This window comes from Gastrolobium bilobum, unplaced genomic scaffold (genome assembly GCF_033153095.1).
Source record: "Gastrolobium bilobum isolate Gb01-03AN ecotype WA unplaced genomic scaffold, APGP_CSIRO_Gbil_v1 utg12132, whole genome shotgun sequence".
In the NCBI taxonomy this organism is placed as follows: domain Eukaryota; kingdom Viridiplantae; phylum Streptophyta; class Magnoliopsida; order Fabales; family Fabaceae; genus Gastrolobium; species Gastrolobium bilobum.
The window spans coordinates 94,784-112,160 of record NW_026899550.1 but is presented as its reverse complement, the minus strand read 5'-3'; the positions used below and the strand labels follow the sequence as shown (position 1 = coordinate 112,160).

The window sequence follows — 17,377 nt, the reverse complement described above, 5'->3', positions numbered from 1 at the left end:
CGCCCTTTTTGCATTAAGACAGCCCCCATTCCTACCCCTGATGCATCCGTTTCCATTATAAAAGTCACATTAAAATCAGGTAGAGCTAATTCTGGGAATTGCATCATTGCTGCTTTCAAGTCATTAAATGCCAACAGCGCTGCCTCATCCCAATTAAAGCTATCTTTCTTCAACAACCGAGTCAAAGGCTTAGCTATGTGTCCATATTGACGGACAAATCTCCGATAATATCTCGTCAAGCCTAAAAATCCCCTCAATGCTTTGAGAGTGCTAGGTATAGGCCAATTCTTAATTGCTTCCACTTTGGAGGGGTCCGCCGTTCCACTGATAATATGACCAAGGTACTCCAACTTAGTCTTTGCGAAACTGCATTTTTTGAGATTTGCGAAAAAATGGTTCTTCTCAAGAATATCCAGTACTTGTTGCAAATGTGCAAGGTGTTGCTACTCATCCTTGCTGTAAATAAGGATGTCGTCAAAAAACACTTGAATGTATTTACGCAAAAACGGCCGAAAGACTTAATTCATCAATGATTGGAACATTGAAGGGGTGTTCCGCAACCCGAAGGGCATTAATAAGTACTTGTAATGGCCCTCATGAGTTCGGAAAGCCGTTTTCTCAATATCATCTGGCTTCATTCTTATCTGGTGATTCCCGGACTTCAGGTCCAGTTTTGAAAAAATTGTCGTATCCCCAAGCTCGTCCAGGAGCTCATCAATTACTGGCAATGGGAACTTATCTGGAATTGTAATGTGGTTCAATGCCCAAAAGTCCATACAGAACCTCCAACTTCCGTCTTTCTTTTTTACGAGTACTGGCAGATTGGAGTAAGGGCTGGTACTGGGGCGGATCCACCCTACAGCTAACATATCCTTCACAAATTTATCAATTTCTTCCTTCTGATAATACGGATAACGGTACGGCTGTATGTTGGGGACATTGGCTCCTTCCTTCAAAAGTATGCGATGATCACAATGCCTAATGGGAGGTAGACCCGAAGGCTGCTTAAAGACTTCCAAGTGTTGCTGCACCATTTGTGCTACCCCCTCTGAGAGATTGGGTGGGTCATCATCCGCCACTGTTGCAACCCAGCTCCAGATAGTACCTCTCAGCCCTTTTTTTAATGGCTTTACCCAAATCCTTAAAGGAAAATTTTCCTCTTGACAAAGAAGGATCCCCGTTTATTTCTACCAACGTTCTTTCCCTTGGCACCCGAAGCGTAAGCTCCTTAAAATTTTCCCTTATTTCTCCCAACCCTTCCAGCCAGGTATAACCCAAAATGACGCCTTCACCACTCAAACTAAATAGAAAGAAATCCTGAACAATCGACATACCTGACAGCTCCAGTTTGAGTTCGTGACACTTCCCTGGATTGCGAACCTGATACCTATTACCCACTGTAACCGTGTGCGTTTTTGCCTTGTAGACTGGGATGCCTAACTCCAAAGCCTATTGATCAACCAAGAAGTTATGCGACGCTCTTGAATCTATCAACACCACCACTCTACGACCACATATTTCGCCCCACAACTTGAGCAATTTGTTAGTAGTTAGCCCTGCGATGCTATGCTCACTCAGCTGAAGAGTTGTCTCTGTTTCTGGCCCATTCACGTTTAGATTGGCTTCTGGACCGCTGACATCTGTCTTTCTGACTCCCAATAACAGCACATTAAGACTGGGGTTCGGACAGATGTGATTCGGAGAATATGGTGCATCACAACGGTATCATACTTCTCTTATCGATGAGTTCTTACGGTTGTGGACGTCTGTATCGAGCTCAATTTCCCCCATTGATGCTAGGGTTTCGATTGACAGATGCCCCACTGCTATCCACGTTCGATGCTGGGTTCAAATTGTTTTGGCCTTCAGGAGATCCGTTTAGAGTATTGTTAATTGGCCCACTTTGTCCAGGCTCATTTTGTCCTCCACCTATAAACGCGTTGGGTCTGCTTTCCACACTAGCAGACTTGTTGGGCAGGGCCGTTTTGGTATAATGGGCTCTGTTTGATCCTCGCCCATCATCCGCCTTTCCCACCATCGTCCCCAATCTGCCTAGCACCTTCTCCCTCAATTAAGACTCAACACTAATGACACTATAGAAACGATAACAGTGATCATAACTCCCTCAACAAGGCAATCCACCACCTCATTGAGCTTCCCTTTTCAACCCCACTATTGCAATGCAATATTCTCAGATACCCTTCACATCTCCCTCTTTCTCCCTTATAACTAACTCTCCCTTCTCTACGCCACCCGCACTTACCTCACCATTTAGAGCCACCCACGTGTCCCTCCTTCTAACAAACTTTTTCTTTTCCTTCTCTCTCGAATTCCCATCTTCAGCAGTTACACGCTCCTCATTGGCTTTGATATTTTCATTACTCATTTCATTGGGCTGTTGAGTACTCTCTTCGTTGGTCTTGGGCTTCTTTGTCTTTCCCTTTATTTTTCCATCTTCTGCTGCTGTATACTCGAATTGGGGATCCATCATCCTCCTTCTAATCGCTATTGTTTTTTGTGTTTGATATAGAAGTTGGAGATAGTCTTTATATTCATATTTTGAGAGTACTTTTTGCTGGGATTTTAAAAAAATAAATAAATACACAAGACAAAAGAGAAGTTACCTTTTGTTCTAGTTTCAAGAGCTTGAGTCGAAACTTGACTCCTCTATACTGAAAAAGTTTCTTACTGAGACTAGCTCATAAGAGGAGTTTTTGGCTTTGTCTGAAATTTGGATGAGCTTTGAAAGCCTGTCTTTATTCTGTGTACCTAACTTAATATGACATGCAAAAATATGTTGTCTATATATCTGTATCTAGATGATGCACCAGCACCTTAACACTGATTTGTAACTGCAGGTTTTTGTAGCTCTTCTTAGGACTTGCCAACCGGAAAATAAAATGTTGGTCAAGCAGGCTCTTGACATACTCATGCCAGCGCTGCCGCGCCGTTTGCCCCTTGGTGATTCTAGGATGCCCATATGGATAAGATACACTAAGAAGATCCTTGTTGAAGAAGGTCATTCAATACCAAATCTTATTCACATATTCCAACTTATTGTCCGCCATTCAGATCTCTTCTATAGCTGCAGAGCTCAGTTTGTTCCTCAAATGGTGAATTCTCTGAGTCGCCTTGGATTGCCTTATAATACCACAGCAGAGAACAGACGTCTTGCCATTGAACTTGCTGGATTAGTTGTTTACTGGGAGAGGCAAAGACAAAATGAGATGAAAGTTGTTAATGATTCTGATGCTTCCAGCCAATTAAATGATGTCTTTAATCCTAACTCAGCTGATTCTAAGCGATCTGTGGATGGGTCCACATTTCCTGAAGATACAGCTAAGAGAATAAAAGCAGAACCTGGTCTGCAATCCCTGTGTGTCATGTCACCTGGTGGTCCATCATCTATCCCTAATATTGAAACCCCAGGATCTGCCATTCAACCTGATGAAGAATTTAAACCAAATGCTGCTATGGAGGAAATGATTATCAATTTTCTGATCAGAGTAAGGCTTACTTCCAACCTGCTTTTTTACCTTTTACATAGAGTTGGTGCTTCCAGGTTAAATCTAGTGACATTTTTTCATTTTGGAAGAAGCTATATCCATTATTTAATGCTGTGGCTGTACAACTTGGTTTGATTTTGGTGATGTTGATACTTTCATTGCGATATTGTCATTCTTTTATTCTAATCTGAGATTAAATAGTTTGTGTAGCTCTTGTCTGCCATTGGAACAGATTAAGTATTCTGAGAATAACCTATATTTCTGTCTTATTATTGCAATCTACACCTACCCTTTGATGTCTAGAGATGACAAGTATGTGTATGCATGATATAGTTAATTAAAAGATTCTCAGTGCATGTTCAACAATCCCTTCTAGAACATTCTGCTTCTGAGGTTATGATATTGATGATTAACTCTGACTTCTGGAATTAGGTTGCCTTGGTAATAGAGCCGAAGGACAAAGAAGCAAGTTCTATGTACAAACAAGCTTTGGAGCTGCTTTCTCAAGCTTTAGAGGTGTGGCCGAATGCAAATGTAAAATTTAATTATTTGGAAAAGCTACTGAGCAGCATTCAGCCATCACAACCAAAGGATCCTTCCACTGCGCTGGCGCAGGGTTTGGATGTCATGAACAAAGTTTTAGAGAAACAGCCTCACTTGTTCATACGAAACAACATTAACCAGATTTCTCAAGTAGGCCTAACGTCATTTTTTTTATTTTTTTTCTGATTTGCCAAATGATTCAGTGTTTGTAGTGATGTCATTGTTTTTCTTTCCAGATTCTTGAACCGTGTTTCAAGCATAAACTTTTAGATGCTGGCAAGTCTTTTTGCTCACTGTTGAAAATGATCTTTGTTGCTTTTCCTCAAGAAGCAGCTACAACACCTGCTGATGTTAAGTTGTTGTACCAGAAACTTGATGATTTGATACAAAAGCATGTTGCCAATGTCACTGCTCCTCAAACAGCTAGTGATGATAATAATGCTAGTTCAATTAGTTTCCTGTTACTTGTCATAAAAACCTTGACAGAGGTACAAAGGAACTTCATTGATCCTTCTATTTTGGTTCGCATTCTTCAGCGGCTCCAGCGTGATATGGGTTCATCAGCAGGTTCTCATTTAAAACAAGTATGTGGATTTTTGGTCCCTCATGTTACTATATTTTTTTGGTTTTATGATTTATTTTTTAATTTTTTAATTTACTGCTTAAAATGCAACTTTGATCGATGTAAAAATTAAACTTGAAACTAAGAATTATAGATTAGAAGTATAGAGGAAACATGTGTCACTAATCAGCCTACACATGCATATATTACAATTATTATGTACTATATTAATTATAAGAAAAATCATCTTCTAAATTAAGAGCTATTCAGTACTTATCACCTATGACTGTGAGTCAGTAGTAACTAATACTACTCTTACTTGCGCTTAATTCTAACACATCCCTCAAGATGGAGCATATATGTGGTATGCACAAAGCTTGTATAAAGTCAAGCTGAGGCCTTTTAAGGGACTTAGTAAATATATCAGCTTACTGGTTGTTGTAGTTGACAAAACCAAAAATGATCTCGCCTGAAAGAACCTTTTTCTCTGCAAAAAGGCAGTCAATCTTTGCATTTGGTCCTTTCATGAAAGACTGGGTGAGAAGTAATATGTATTATTGAATGGAGCTTGTTTTTAACCATGTAAGTTCTGCCATAGCACAATACTCGGCCTCTAAATTGGATGTAGCAACTATCTTTTGTTTCTTACTGCATGAAATTAAGTGATGGGCCTTCAATAAATATCCAAGCCCATTAGTTATTATTAGTTAGGATTAGTATATATAGACATTTAGGGTGAGGTTTTATTATGCATGAATTTAGTATTGGCTTATGGGGAAATTGGGGATCTTTGGGAGTTGAGATTTCTAGGTTTATTTTCTGCATATTAGTGTGTGTAAAAAGAGGCAATGCCTACATTATCTCTATAATTTCAGTGTTATTTTTCTAGTTCCATCATTAAGTTACCTCTAACAAAGACACAATACACTGAAATTGTTCACCTATTAGACAGTGAATTAGGACAACTTGAGCAGTGGATCTAGCAGCTAGAGCTGTATGATCATTGATCAATCTTCATACAATGTCTACTGGTAATGCAGGCGTTCCCCTCCTGCCACTTTAGTTTTATTGCACATGTCTGACAATGTTTATTCTATATGTTAAGTCTATGGAGGTGATTCCAGTGTCATTTGTTTCTGGTTTTAATCTATAACAAGTATGCTTAATTTATTCCCTTCCCAATTTTCGGATTTAAGAATTTTGTTCTACATTATTAGGGTCAGAGAACAGATCCAGATTCAGCTGTCACATCTTCTCGTCAGGGTGCTGATGTTGGAGCAGTTATTTCAAACATAAAATCAATCCTAAAACTTATCACTGAAAGAGTGATGGTTGTTCCTGAGTGCAAGCGTTCTACATCTCAAATATTGAATGCTTTGCTCTCAGAGAAAGGTATTGATGCTAGTGTACTTCTTTGCATACTTGATGTGATTAAAGGGTGGATAGAAGATGATATCTGCAAACAAGGAACTTCAGTTGCACCGAGTGCCTTTCTCACTCCCAAGGAGATAGTTTCTTTTCTTCAGAAGCTTTCACAAGTTGATAAACAAAACTTCACTCCAGTTGCTCTAGAAGAGTGGGACCGTAAATATCTCGAACTTCTTTATGGGATTTGTGCAGATTCAAATAAGTAAGTAATGCACATCTTAAGTTTTTCTGTGCTATGCTTGGCTTGTATTCTGTCTTTATTTATTTTATTTTACTTTTTGACTCCCAGATACCATTTATCCCTGCGTCAGGAGGTTTTCCAGAAGGTGGAAAGGCTGTTTATGCTTGGTTTACGAGCTAAAGATCCTGAAATTAGGATGAAATTTTTCTCTCTCTATCACGAGTCACTTGGGAAAACTCTTTTCACTAGGCTTCAATTCATTATCCAAATTCAAGATTGGGGAGCTTTGAGTGATGTCTTCTGGCTCAAACAGGGCCTTGATCTTCTCTTGGCAATATTAGTTGAGGATAAACCTATAACACTTGCTCCAAATTCTGCCAGGGTCCAACCACTTCTTGTTACATGCCCTCTTTTGGAACCATCTGGGATGCAGCAAAAGGTTAATGATGGATCTGAAGGAACTGAGGATGCTCCACTAACATTTGAGACCCTTGTGCTTAAGCATGCTCAGTTTCTTAACAGCACGAGCAAACTCCAGGTAGACCGACTGATGTTGTCGTATTCAAGGTTGTATAGCTTGTATTTTTAGTTTGATTGTCATGGTTATTTTAGGAAGCACGGACACGCTTCTTTTTTTAAAAAAATGCGTGTTGGACACCGACGTGCTCCGACACGTTCTGACACGCGGTCAACATTTTCCGACTTTTTTTTTTTGGATCCAAATTTTATTTTATTTTATCTTTTTAACTAAACATGAAAAATTAATTTATAAATCAAATATTTTCGGTTATGGAATTTGATATGAAAAATTAACAAGGCATGGAAATTTAATTTTGCTTTATATTTATGTTATGGAATTTGAATATTTGATTAGTTATACTATTTATTATGGGCTGCTATATGTATTAAACTGTATTATATATATTAAAAATATTATTTAATATCAAAATATTTCCTAACTTGTCAAAATCTAACATTTTTTAGAATTAACATGTCGTGTTCCGTGTCCTGTGTCGGTGCAACATAGGACCTATGGCAGTGACACACTTGTACTATGGAGAAATTGTTATATTTTCAACATCAACATCAACAACACCTTTATCCCAAATTAAGTGGGGTCGGTGGTAGATGAACCCAAATGAAAGATACAAAAAGGTTGAAAAAAAAAGGTAAAAAAATAAATAGAATAGTAATAATATATATATATATATATATATATATAAATATAAAAGTAAAAAAGAAAGGGAAAAGAAGAAGAGGGGAAAAGGACTAAAAATGGACCATCTGGAACATAGGAATAACAACGGGTCTAACCCTCCACCATGCTTATAACTTTTCTCCATTCCGTTCTAAGACATACCGTCCGCCAATCTATATCCCACTCCATTAAATTTTGTTTTATTACCTTTCCCCAAGTAAGTTTCGGTCTATCTCTACCTCTTATTGTGTTGAGCTCTTGGTAACAAACTTCTGTTCTTACGGGAGCATCCAGGGGCCTTCTCATTACGTGCCCAAACCACCTCAATCTATGTTCTCTCATCTTCTCAGCCATAGGTAGTGCTCCTACCTTTCGTCGAATATCTTCATTTCTTATCTTATCCATCCTCGTATAATCACACATTCACCTTAACATCCTCATCTCTGCTACTCCCATTTTATGCTCATGTTGCCTATGTGCTGGCCAGCATTCAGCTCCATATAGCATTGCAGGTCTTACTGCTGTTTTATAGAATTTGTTATATTTTATAAATAAAAAATTGTTTCAATGATAAAAACTGTTGACTTTTTTTTTTGGCATTTTTCTTCAATTGACAAATACTTGAAAAGTGCTATAGTTCCATCACTGTTTCTCTGTGGCACCTATTGTAATTAGCTGTCAGCCAGAGTGGCAAATATTATATAGTTCCCCACTTACACAATCATAACAATTTTTCCAGGTGGCTGATCTATTAATTCCATTGAGAGAGTTAGCCCATACAGATGCTAATGTTGCATACCATTTGTGGGTTCTGGTATTTCCAATTGTCTGGGTTACATTACATAAAGAAGAACAAGTAACACTTGCTAAACCAATGATTACTCTTTTGTCTAAAGATTACCATAAGAGGCAGCAAGCAAGCAGACCAAATGTTGTGCAAGCTCTATTAGAAGGGCTTCAGTTGAGCCATCCTCAACCCAGAATGCCAAGTGAACTCATTAAATATATCGGGAAAACTTATAATGCATGGCACATTGCACTGGCTTTGCTAGAAAGTCATGTTATGTTGTTCCAGAATGATTCCAAATGCTCTGAGTCTCTAGCTGAGCTCTATCGTTTGCTCAATGAAGAGGATATGAGGTGTGGGCTGTGGAAGAAGAGATCAGTCACTGCAGAAACTAGGGCTGGGCTTTCTCTTGTTCAGCATGGTTACTGGCACCGTGCTCAAAGTCTCTTTTATCAAGCCATGGTGAAGGCAACTCAAGGAACATATAACAACACTGTACCAAAGGCTGAGATGTGTCTATGGGAAGAGCAATGGTTATACTGTGCTAGTCAACTTGGTCAATGGGATGCACTGGCAGAATTTGGCAAGACTGTTGAGAATTATGAAATTCTGCTTGACGGTCTTTGGAAATTGCCTGATTGGACGTACATGAAGGAGCATGTCATTCCTAAAGCTCAAGTGGAAGAAACTCCAAAACTTCGTTTGATTCAAGCATACTTTGCCCTTCATGACAAAAATACAAATGGTGTGGGGGATGCTGAAAACATGGTTGGTAAAGGTGTTGATCTTGCTCTAGAACAATGGTGGCAGTTGCCTGAAATGTCTGTTCATTCCAGAATTCCCCTTCTGCAGCAATTCCAACAAATTGTTGAAGTTCAAGAGTCAGCTAGGATTCTATTGGACATTTCCAATGGAAATAAACACACTGGAAATTCTGTGGTTGGTGGTGTGCAAGGAAACCTTTATGCTGATCTGAAGGACATCCTCGAGACATGGAGACTAAGAACTCCAAATGAATGGGATAATATGTCTGTTTGGTATGATTTGCTGCAGTGGAGGAATGAAATGTATAATTCTGTTATAGATGCTTTCAAAGATTTTAGCTCCACTAATTCAACACTTCATCATCTTGGCTACCGTGACAAAGCATGGACTGTCAACCGGCTTGCTCACATTGCTCGTAAGCAAGGCCTGTTTGATGTTTGTGTCACCATACTTGAAAAATTATATGGCCATTCAACCATGGAAGTGCAGGTATGATAACTACTTTTCTTAAAGGTGTGAGATTGAACTACTTCCCTTTTGCCAATATGTTGGTATCTATTCATGGCGTTTTAAATTATATATAAGCCAATTCTTTTGGGGTGACTTCACATTCATCTTATGGATGATTCTTTTGATAAAATGTTGACTTTATCATTGTATTTCTAGTTTTGTTTTTATAAAGAAGCAATTCAACCTAAAAGGCTAAATTGTTAGGTGAATGTCACGTTAATGATTTATATTATTTCTCTAACGTGTCCCTTCACACTGGAACCCATTAGGTTTGAAGAATTGACAATGCATGAGTCCACCTATCTATGCTAAGAAACTCCACAATATTTAATTATTTATTAATAGAATTAGAGCAGTAATGATCGAACTCGTGACCATTTCGATATAGAAGCTCTAATACTATGTAAAAAACAATTTAACCAAAAATCTTGAGTTGTAAAGGTGAAAGCTGCATTAATAATTCTATATTATATTTCTCTAATAGTGATTAATATGGATGGTATTTGAAAATGTAGGCATACGTGGGCATTCTTTACAGTGTTTGCATATATCCATATACACACATAGCCTTAGCATGCCCATTTTATTTCCTGATTATGTTTCTTTTTTTAAACTACAGTGAACTCTGACATTTGGGAACTTGTGTAGGTTTTATCTGATATGCTCTTTAAAACATATTTACAGGAAGCCTTTGTTAAGATAACAGAGCAGGCAAAGGCATATTTAGAAACAAAGGGAGAACTTACAAATGGTCTTAATCTGATCAGCAACACTAATCTAGAGTATTTTCCTGCAAAGCACAAGGCTGAAATTTTCCGTCTGAAAGGGGATTTCTTGTTAAAATTGAATGACTCTGAGAGTGCTAATCTTTCTTATTCGAATGCCATTAGTCTTTTTAAGAACTTGCCTAAGGGGTGGATAAGCTGGGGAAGCTATTGCGACATGGTAATCCCTCGTCTGTTTTTCGTGCTAATACTTTTTATGTCTATTAACTTGAGCTTTATACTTATCCATCATCTTCTTCAATTAGGCTTACAGAGATACTCATGAAGAGATTTGGTTGGAATATGCTGTCAGCTGCTTCTTGCAAGGTATAAAATTTGGTGTGTCCAATTCAAGAAGTCATCTAGCTCACGTGCTTTATCTTCTTAGCTTTGATACTCCTAATGAGCCTGTTGGAAGGGCATTTGATAAGTACTATGAACAAGTACCGCATTGGGTTTGGCTTTCTTGGATTCCGCAACTCTTGCTCTCCCTTCAGAGGACAGAAGCTCCTCATTGTAAACTTGTTCTTCTGAAAATTGCAACCTTGTATCCTCAGGTATGTGTTGTTTGCATTTGTTCATGGCATATTGTGTCGATCTGAAATTAACCTGAGTTTCTTCTCCTGATATTCAGGCTTTGTATTATTGGCTGCGCACGTACTTGCTGGAACGACGTGATGTTGCCAATAAATCTGAACTTGGTAGAATTGCTATGGCTCAGCAAAGAACACAGCAAAGTGTCTCTGGTACTAGTGCAGGTTCTCTTGGTGGTTTGGCTGATGGAAATGCAAGGGTACAAGGTCCAGGTGGGAGTGCCTTATCGTCTGATATTCAAGTTCACCAAGGCTCACAGTCTGCTGGTGGAATTGGAACTCATGATGGTGGAAACTCGCATGGGCAAGAGTCTGAAAGGTCTACTAGTGCAGAAAGCAGCATGCACAATGGAAATGACCAACCTTTGCAGCAAGGTTCTGCAAACCTCAATGAAAGTGGTCAGAATACTTTAAGGCGTGCTGGTGCTTTAGGTTTTGTGGCTTCAGCTGCCAGTGCTTTTGATGCTGCAAAAGATATAATGGAGGCTCTCAGGGGCAAGCATGCTAATTTAGCTAGTGAACTCGAGGTGATCTTCATTCAGATTTTTTAAGTTACTTTCTCTTGCTTAACAGTAAATGCATGCAGCCTCACCTTCCCTCTCCTGGTCGCATGCATTAAAAATGGCTGCTCTTGGCCTATTATTAAACTATATTTTCTGGGAGAAACTATGAGATAATTGTATACTTAATTGATTGAATGGACCTATGAATCAATGTAGCAGAGCAGACATTAAGGGAATGATATAGGCACATGAAAAGGAATGATAGATATAGAGTAAACTTGGATAAGTATTAAAAATTTCTACTTGTTTAGTACTTCCTGGCAGCTCATCTTTTATGTTGTTTTCAAGAAATAGCATTTCTGTGGATTGAACTAGCGCCAGTATTAAAAATGATTTGTATATGCCTATATGGTATGAATTGCACCAATGTATCTGAGAATAGGATCTGGATTAAGTGTTGCCTGAACTAGATGTTACTTAGATGATTATGACGAACCATTTCATTTTGCAGGTTCTACTAACTGAAATTGGTTCCCGATTTGTCACTCTGCCTGAGGAGAGACTTTTGGCAGTGGTTAATGCTTTACTCCACCGCTGTTACAAATATCCAACTGCTACAACTGCAGAAGTTCCTCAATCTCTAAAGAAAGAGCTCTCAGGTGTTTGTAGGGCTTGCTTTTCAGCAGATGCTGTAAATAAGCATGTTGAATTTGTGAGGGAATACAAACAGGATTTTGAACGTGATCTTGATCCAGAAAGCACTGCTACTTTCCCATCTACCCTCTCTCATCTGACTGAGCGGTTGAAACACTGGAAAAATGTTCTTCAAAGTAATGTTGAGGACAGGTTTCCAGCAGTATTGAAGTTGGAAGAAGAAAGCAGGGTATTGCGGGACTTCCATGTTATTGATGTTGAAGTTCCAGGGCAATATTTCACTGATCAGGTGACCACTTCTGAATTTTTTTTCTTGAACAATGCCAAAACTTCAATTTTCTCAATTTTATTTCTTATATGTTTGTCCACAAGTTAGCCTGAGAGAGTCTTTGGTGCATCCTATGCTGATTCTTGTTTCCTTATTTACTTCATTGTGTTCCAGGAAATTACACCAGATCATACTGTGAAGTTGGATAGGGTTGCAGCTGATATTCCAATTGTACGGAGGCATGGGAGCAGTTTTCGGCGTTTGACTTTAATTGGCTCTGACGGTTCCCAACGCCATTTTATTGTGCAGACGTCTTTGACACCCAACGCGAGAAGTGATGAGCGCATATTACAGCTTTTCCGTGTGATGAACCAAATGTTTGAGAAGCACAAGGAATCGAGACGCCGTCACATATGCATTCACACACCAATAATTATTCCTGTTTGGTCCCAGGTTAAAATGACTTTCCTTGCATACATCACTGTTTCTTGAAAATGGAATCAGGACAACCAATACTGCAAATGAAACCCTTTACCTACTTAAAAGTATCCACTAATCCCTGCTTGAAATTTTGTATGGACAGGTTCGCATGGTAGAAGATGATTTGATGTATAGTACTTTCCTTGAGGTCTATGAGAATCATTGTGCTAGGAATGACCGTGAGGCTGATCTTCCCATCACCTATTTCAAGGAGCAGTTGAACCAGGCTATATCCGGGCAAATATCTCCAGAAGCTGTTGTTGATCTCCGTCTGCAAGCCTATAATGAAATAACAAAAAATCTTGTTACTGACAACATCTTTTCACAGTATATGTACAAGACTCTACCAAGTGGCAACCATATGTGGGCTTTTAAAAAGCAATTTGCCATCCAGTTGGCCCTTTCAAGTTTCATGTCCTTTATGCTACAAATTGGGGGGAGGTCTCCGAACAAGATTCTGTTTGCAAAGAACACAGGAAAAATATTTCAAACTGATTTTCATCCTGCATATGATGCAAATGGACTAATAGAGTTTAATGAGCCAGTCCCTTTCAGGCTAACAAGGAATATGCAAGCGTTCTTCTCCCATGGAGTGGAAGGCCTTATTGTATCTTCAATGTGTGCAGCAGCACAGGCTGTGGCTTCACCTAAAGTGAGAACTATATACACACACACGCGTGCGAGCGCGTTTATCAACCGAAATGTTTTACAATATTTTGATGTTCTAATTGTAATTCATGCAATGTAAGGCTGTCAACTGATTCGTTGTTAAATTGCTGTATTGCAGCAAAGTCAGCATCTATGGCATCATCTAGCAATGTTTTTCCGTGATGAGCTACTATCTTGGTCTTGGAGACCAAGACCCCTTGGGATGCCCATGGCCCCTGCTGCGGGTGGTACTATGAGCCCCGTTGACTTCAAACAGAAGGTTGTCACAAATGTGGAACATGTTATTGCAAGGGTTAAGGGAATAGCCCCTCAGAATTTTTCTGAAGAGGTGAGCAACAGAACAAAATTGTGTTCACTGTTCAGTTTTCTCAAATTGTTATCTTTTGATCTAATTTAATTGGAAATTCTAAGATCAGGTTTCCTTTTTAGTTGCTGGATAGATGGAACAGAGATAAATGGTTATATAACAAATTCGTAAAAATATTTTATGCCTTATTCTACCAAAAATGAAAGGGATCCATTTTGATCCTCTGGATTAGTCTATTTATGTTTGTAATAATTGCTAAAATAACGAAAGGGGAGAAATGGATGAGGGCTTTTGCACTTTCATTTTTCCTATTGACATCACTCGTTTTCCTGATTTCTCATTCCCTTATTTGGAGGGCAAGCCTTGCATCAGTAGTAAGGTTGCTCTTTTGTGATCCGAAGGTCACATGTTTGAATATGGAAAACATTTTCTTTGTAAAAATACAAAAGTAAGATTGTGTTCAATTGATCCTCACCCCATATCCGCATATTTGGGGAGTCTTGTGCATAGGTATTTGCTCTGTGCTTCATTCCCTTATTGATCACCAGTTTGCCAGTTCATACTTATGATTAGATTTGAAGTTCTAGCACAATTCACATGGTAGATTTAATGCTTTTGGAGAATGTTTATCTATTGGCTGAATCACCAATTTCTCTCAATTTGGTGTATTTTATGCTGCTATTTTAATCTCTAGCTTTTACGTTTGTGTTTATATAGGAGGAGAATGTCATGGATCCACCCCAATCCGTGCAGAGGGGTGTTACTGAGTTGGTTGAAGCTGCCTTAAACCCAAGGAACTTGTGCATGATGGACCCAACATGGCATCCCTGGTTCTAAGGTCCAATTGCAGTCTTTTCATGGGTATCTCTAGCAGTACTGTAAATGTGTGTACATATTCCAGCTGAATTGAGCAATGTTACTAACTATTTTGAAATTCAGTTGTAAATAGTTTAGGTTTTTTTCTTTTTTCTCTTCTGTAGAGTAGAACGGTATCCACTGTAGAAAAGTAATTACAGGAGCTTGATCCGGTAGCCATATTGCTTCGTAAAAATGAACTGGGTTTTACTCGTACAATATTTATAAATGTGGAAATCTTGAGTTGAAGACATCTTGTGCACTTGAATTGCTAAAGAGAGTGAACAGGATAAAATTCTTTGTTTTTTATTTTAAATAAAGGGAATAGTAAGAGTACGGAATAAAAATGTAAATATTTGTCCTTTTTGTTTTGTTGGATAAATCACATGTATTTTTCATGAGACAATCCTATTCGGGGAAGGTGCAGAATTTAAATTTTAAACATTTTTCAAAAATGGTATTGGAGAGGATTGATATATATATTTTTTCCTTACCTGCTTAATTTTAATGCGTCAACTGAACTATCATCATTTGATAAAATATTTGTCTTTTGATAATTAAGAGAGAACTTTTTGTCCCACAGAATAAAATGTTGAAAAATAAAATATACTCTCTACTACCAAGCATTTCCGTCTGAGCTAGGTTTTTCAAACTCAAATGTCTTGTCTTTCATATCTACTGCGTCGTCTTACCACGGAATTATTGCTGTTAATCAACAATTTTCTAGTACTAAAATTTTCGGGTCACTTTTGCTTGCAATCTAAGGATCCTAATAAATCTTGATAAATAAAGGTCCTATCTGGTTTCTTACTTGTGCATTACTTAGTGTTTGTTTTAATCCTCTTATTTTTAATTTCTCTCTTTTGCTTAAAGTAGAAGTGACAAATAGATTTTGAGAAAAATTTCTTTGTCAAAAGTTCATAGGAGTTTTTATAAAAGTTCTTATCAACTTTAGGTTATTCTACCTACCCTTATATTACTTACCTTTGCCTACCTCTCTTAATATCGTTCGATTTTGTGATATAAATTTTTTTTTTTTTTCTTTCTCCTCACTTCCTCTCTCTCCCTTGGGCTTGGAGGCATCCTTTGTGTAGGTGATTACTCAAAAATGGAAAAATTAAACCTAATATCAATAAGAAAATCATTGGAAAGTTTTGGCTTTGATGATTTATATTTATTTCAATATTTTTATTTTTATTATTGTAATTTTTACAATAAATTTTGAATTACCAAGCCGTCACGGCTAAAATGATTCAAAAGAATGCGGGATGAACAAACTGTCTCAACTTAGTTAATTTTTTTAAAAATAAATTTGACGTTATTATTTTTTATTATAAATTTTACAATAAATTTTGAATCACTTATTATTTTTTATTATAAATTTTACAATAAATTTTGAATCACCAAGCCGTCACGCCTAAAATGATTCAAAAGATTAGAAGATTAACAAACTATTACAGGTAAATTATCCCTTGAGGATGGATCACTATACATCAACGTTATAAATCATTGCGTGAATTAAAACAAAATTACTTGTCATTTATACTTTGTTTATATTTTGGTAAATATTTGACCACACTAGTAAAAAAATATTATAAGGGTAAATAAGCAAACCGTAACAGACAGAATACAAATTATTTTCATTTTTGGATTTTTTTATAATTTTAAAAAATTCTTAATAAATATTCAATCAAATTTCACAAATGAATAACGAAAATACATAAAACGATATAAACAAAAATCAAACTAATTGACATAAGACGTCAAGTATCGTACCTATTCTTTTACTTTTACATAGACATTCATGACCTTGATTTTTTGTTGTCTTTGTATTAAAAAAAAAAACCTAAAAGTCTAAGCCTATCAACTACCATCGTAGATGTAAAACAAAAAATAAAAAGCATAGGAATTGAAGCACAACAGGAACATAGCTAATGTAGATGAGCCTGTAACACGGTGGAGGCAGCACACTCATGGATGTGTTCCGGCGTGTGCAGTAGTGGTTTGGAACGGTGGCCAACAAATTTTACACGCCTTTCGCAGTGGCAGGCAGCCTCGCAAACAAGCTAGCTCAGTTTGATGGTGTCTGCATGTGGTGGCCTGACAGTGATGCTCTCGGGTGTGTGCAGTGGTGAGCCGAGATCAGAACCGGCGGTTGAGGTTCACAGTATGGTGGCGAGAAGGTGGTACTTTGGTCTGTGTCAACACTCTCTCTTTTTGTATTGGGTTTTGTTGGACTTTTGAGTTTTACAGTGTTTGGATGCAGAGAAGCTTGGAATTTCTCTACCTCTCTCTCTTTCTCTATTTTTTTGTATTATTTTCTGTCTTTCTTTTTTTTCTTAGACCATCAGCCCCAAAAAATCCCCTGCTGTGTTATGCGTTTGTGATTTTATAGAAGAAGGAAAATGAGATTTACTTCCTGTTGCCTGTTGAATCAAATAAAACCTTGTCTAAAATTCCATTTTAATGCATTGCTTCTTGATCTTAATTTTCAGTCTATGTCAAATTTTCCATTTTTTACTTTCTGCATTTTTTGGTTTTCTTTTAGATTTTTCTTTCTTTCAGAAAACCATCTTTCAATTGAAATATATATTCATTCTTGAATTAATTTTTGAAATTCTCTGAATAAATTTTAAATTGAGCTAATTTAACACAACATAAAAATCAAAAACAGTTTTATTGGAGAAAATGAGCAATAGACCCCACCATGAATTGTAGTCACTGTTAGCTTTCCATTCACAAATAAAGCCTAAAGAATCCAGGGAACTCCTCCCATCCAGATCAGAAGAAACAAGCAGCCAAAA

General features: G+C 37.5%; 1 protein-coding gene across 4 annotated transcripts in view; it reads left to right on the top strand.

The window, feature by feature from the left end:
* LOC133291419 (uncharacterized) overlaps positions 1-14,784 on the top strand; it is a 39,938-nt gene extending 25,154 nt beyond the window's left edge. For 3 of the 4 annotated variants that reach the window (XM_061489685.1, XM_061489684.1, XM_061489682.1), the window contains 15 exons: positions 2,859-3,506; positions 3,939-4,199; positions 4,286-4,633; positions 5,829-6,241; positions 6,329-6,758; positions 8,158-9,459; positions 10,165-10,425; positions 10,511-10,801; positions 10,879-11,002; positions 11,045-11,364; positions 11,852-12,283; positions 12,437-12,715; positions 12,846-13,394; positions 13,530-13,739; positions 14,436-14,784. In XM_061489685.1, the coding sequence (XP_061345669.1) occupies positions 2,859-3,506; positions 3,939-4,199; positions 4,286-4,633; positions 5,829-6,241; positions 6,329-6,758; positions 8,158-9,459; positions 10,165-10,425; positions 10,511-10,801; positions 10,879-11,002; positions 11,045-11,364; positions 11,852-12,283; positions 12,437-12,715; positions 12,846-13,394; positions 13,530-13,739; positions 14,436-14,555 (5,988 nt within the window). In that variant the 3' untranslated portion in view covers positions 14,556-14,784. The remainder of the gene's footprint in view (positions 1-2,858; positions 3,507-3,938; positions 4,200-4,285; positions 4,634-5,828; positions 6,242-6,328; positions 6,759-8,157; positions 9,460-10,164; positions 10,426-10,510; positions 10,802-10,878; positions 11,003-11,044; positions 11,365-11,851; positions 12,284-12,436; positions 12,716-12,845; positions 13,395-13,529; positions 13,740-14,435) is intronic. The other variant, XM_061489683.1, reaches the window with a different exon arrangement.
* The last annotated feature ends 2,593 nt before the right edge of the window (positions 14,785-17,377 follow it).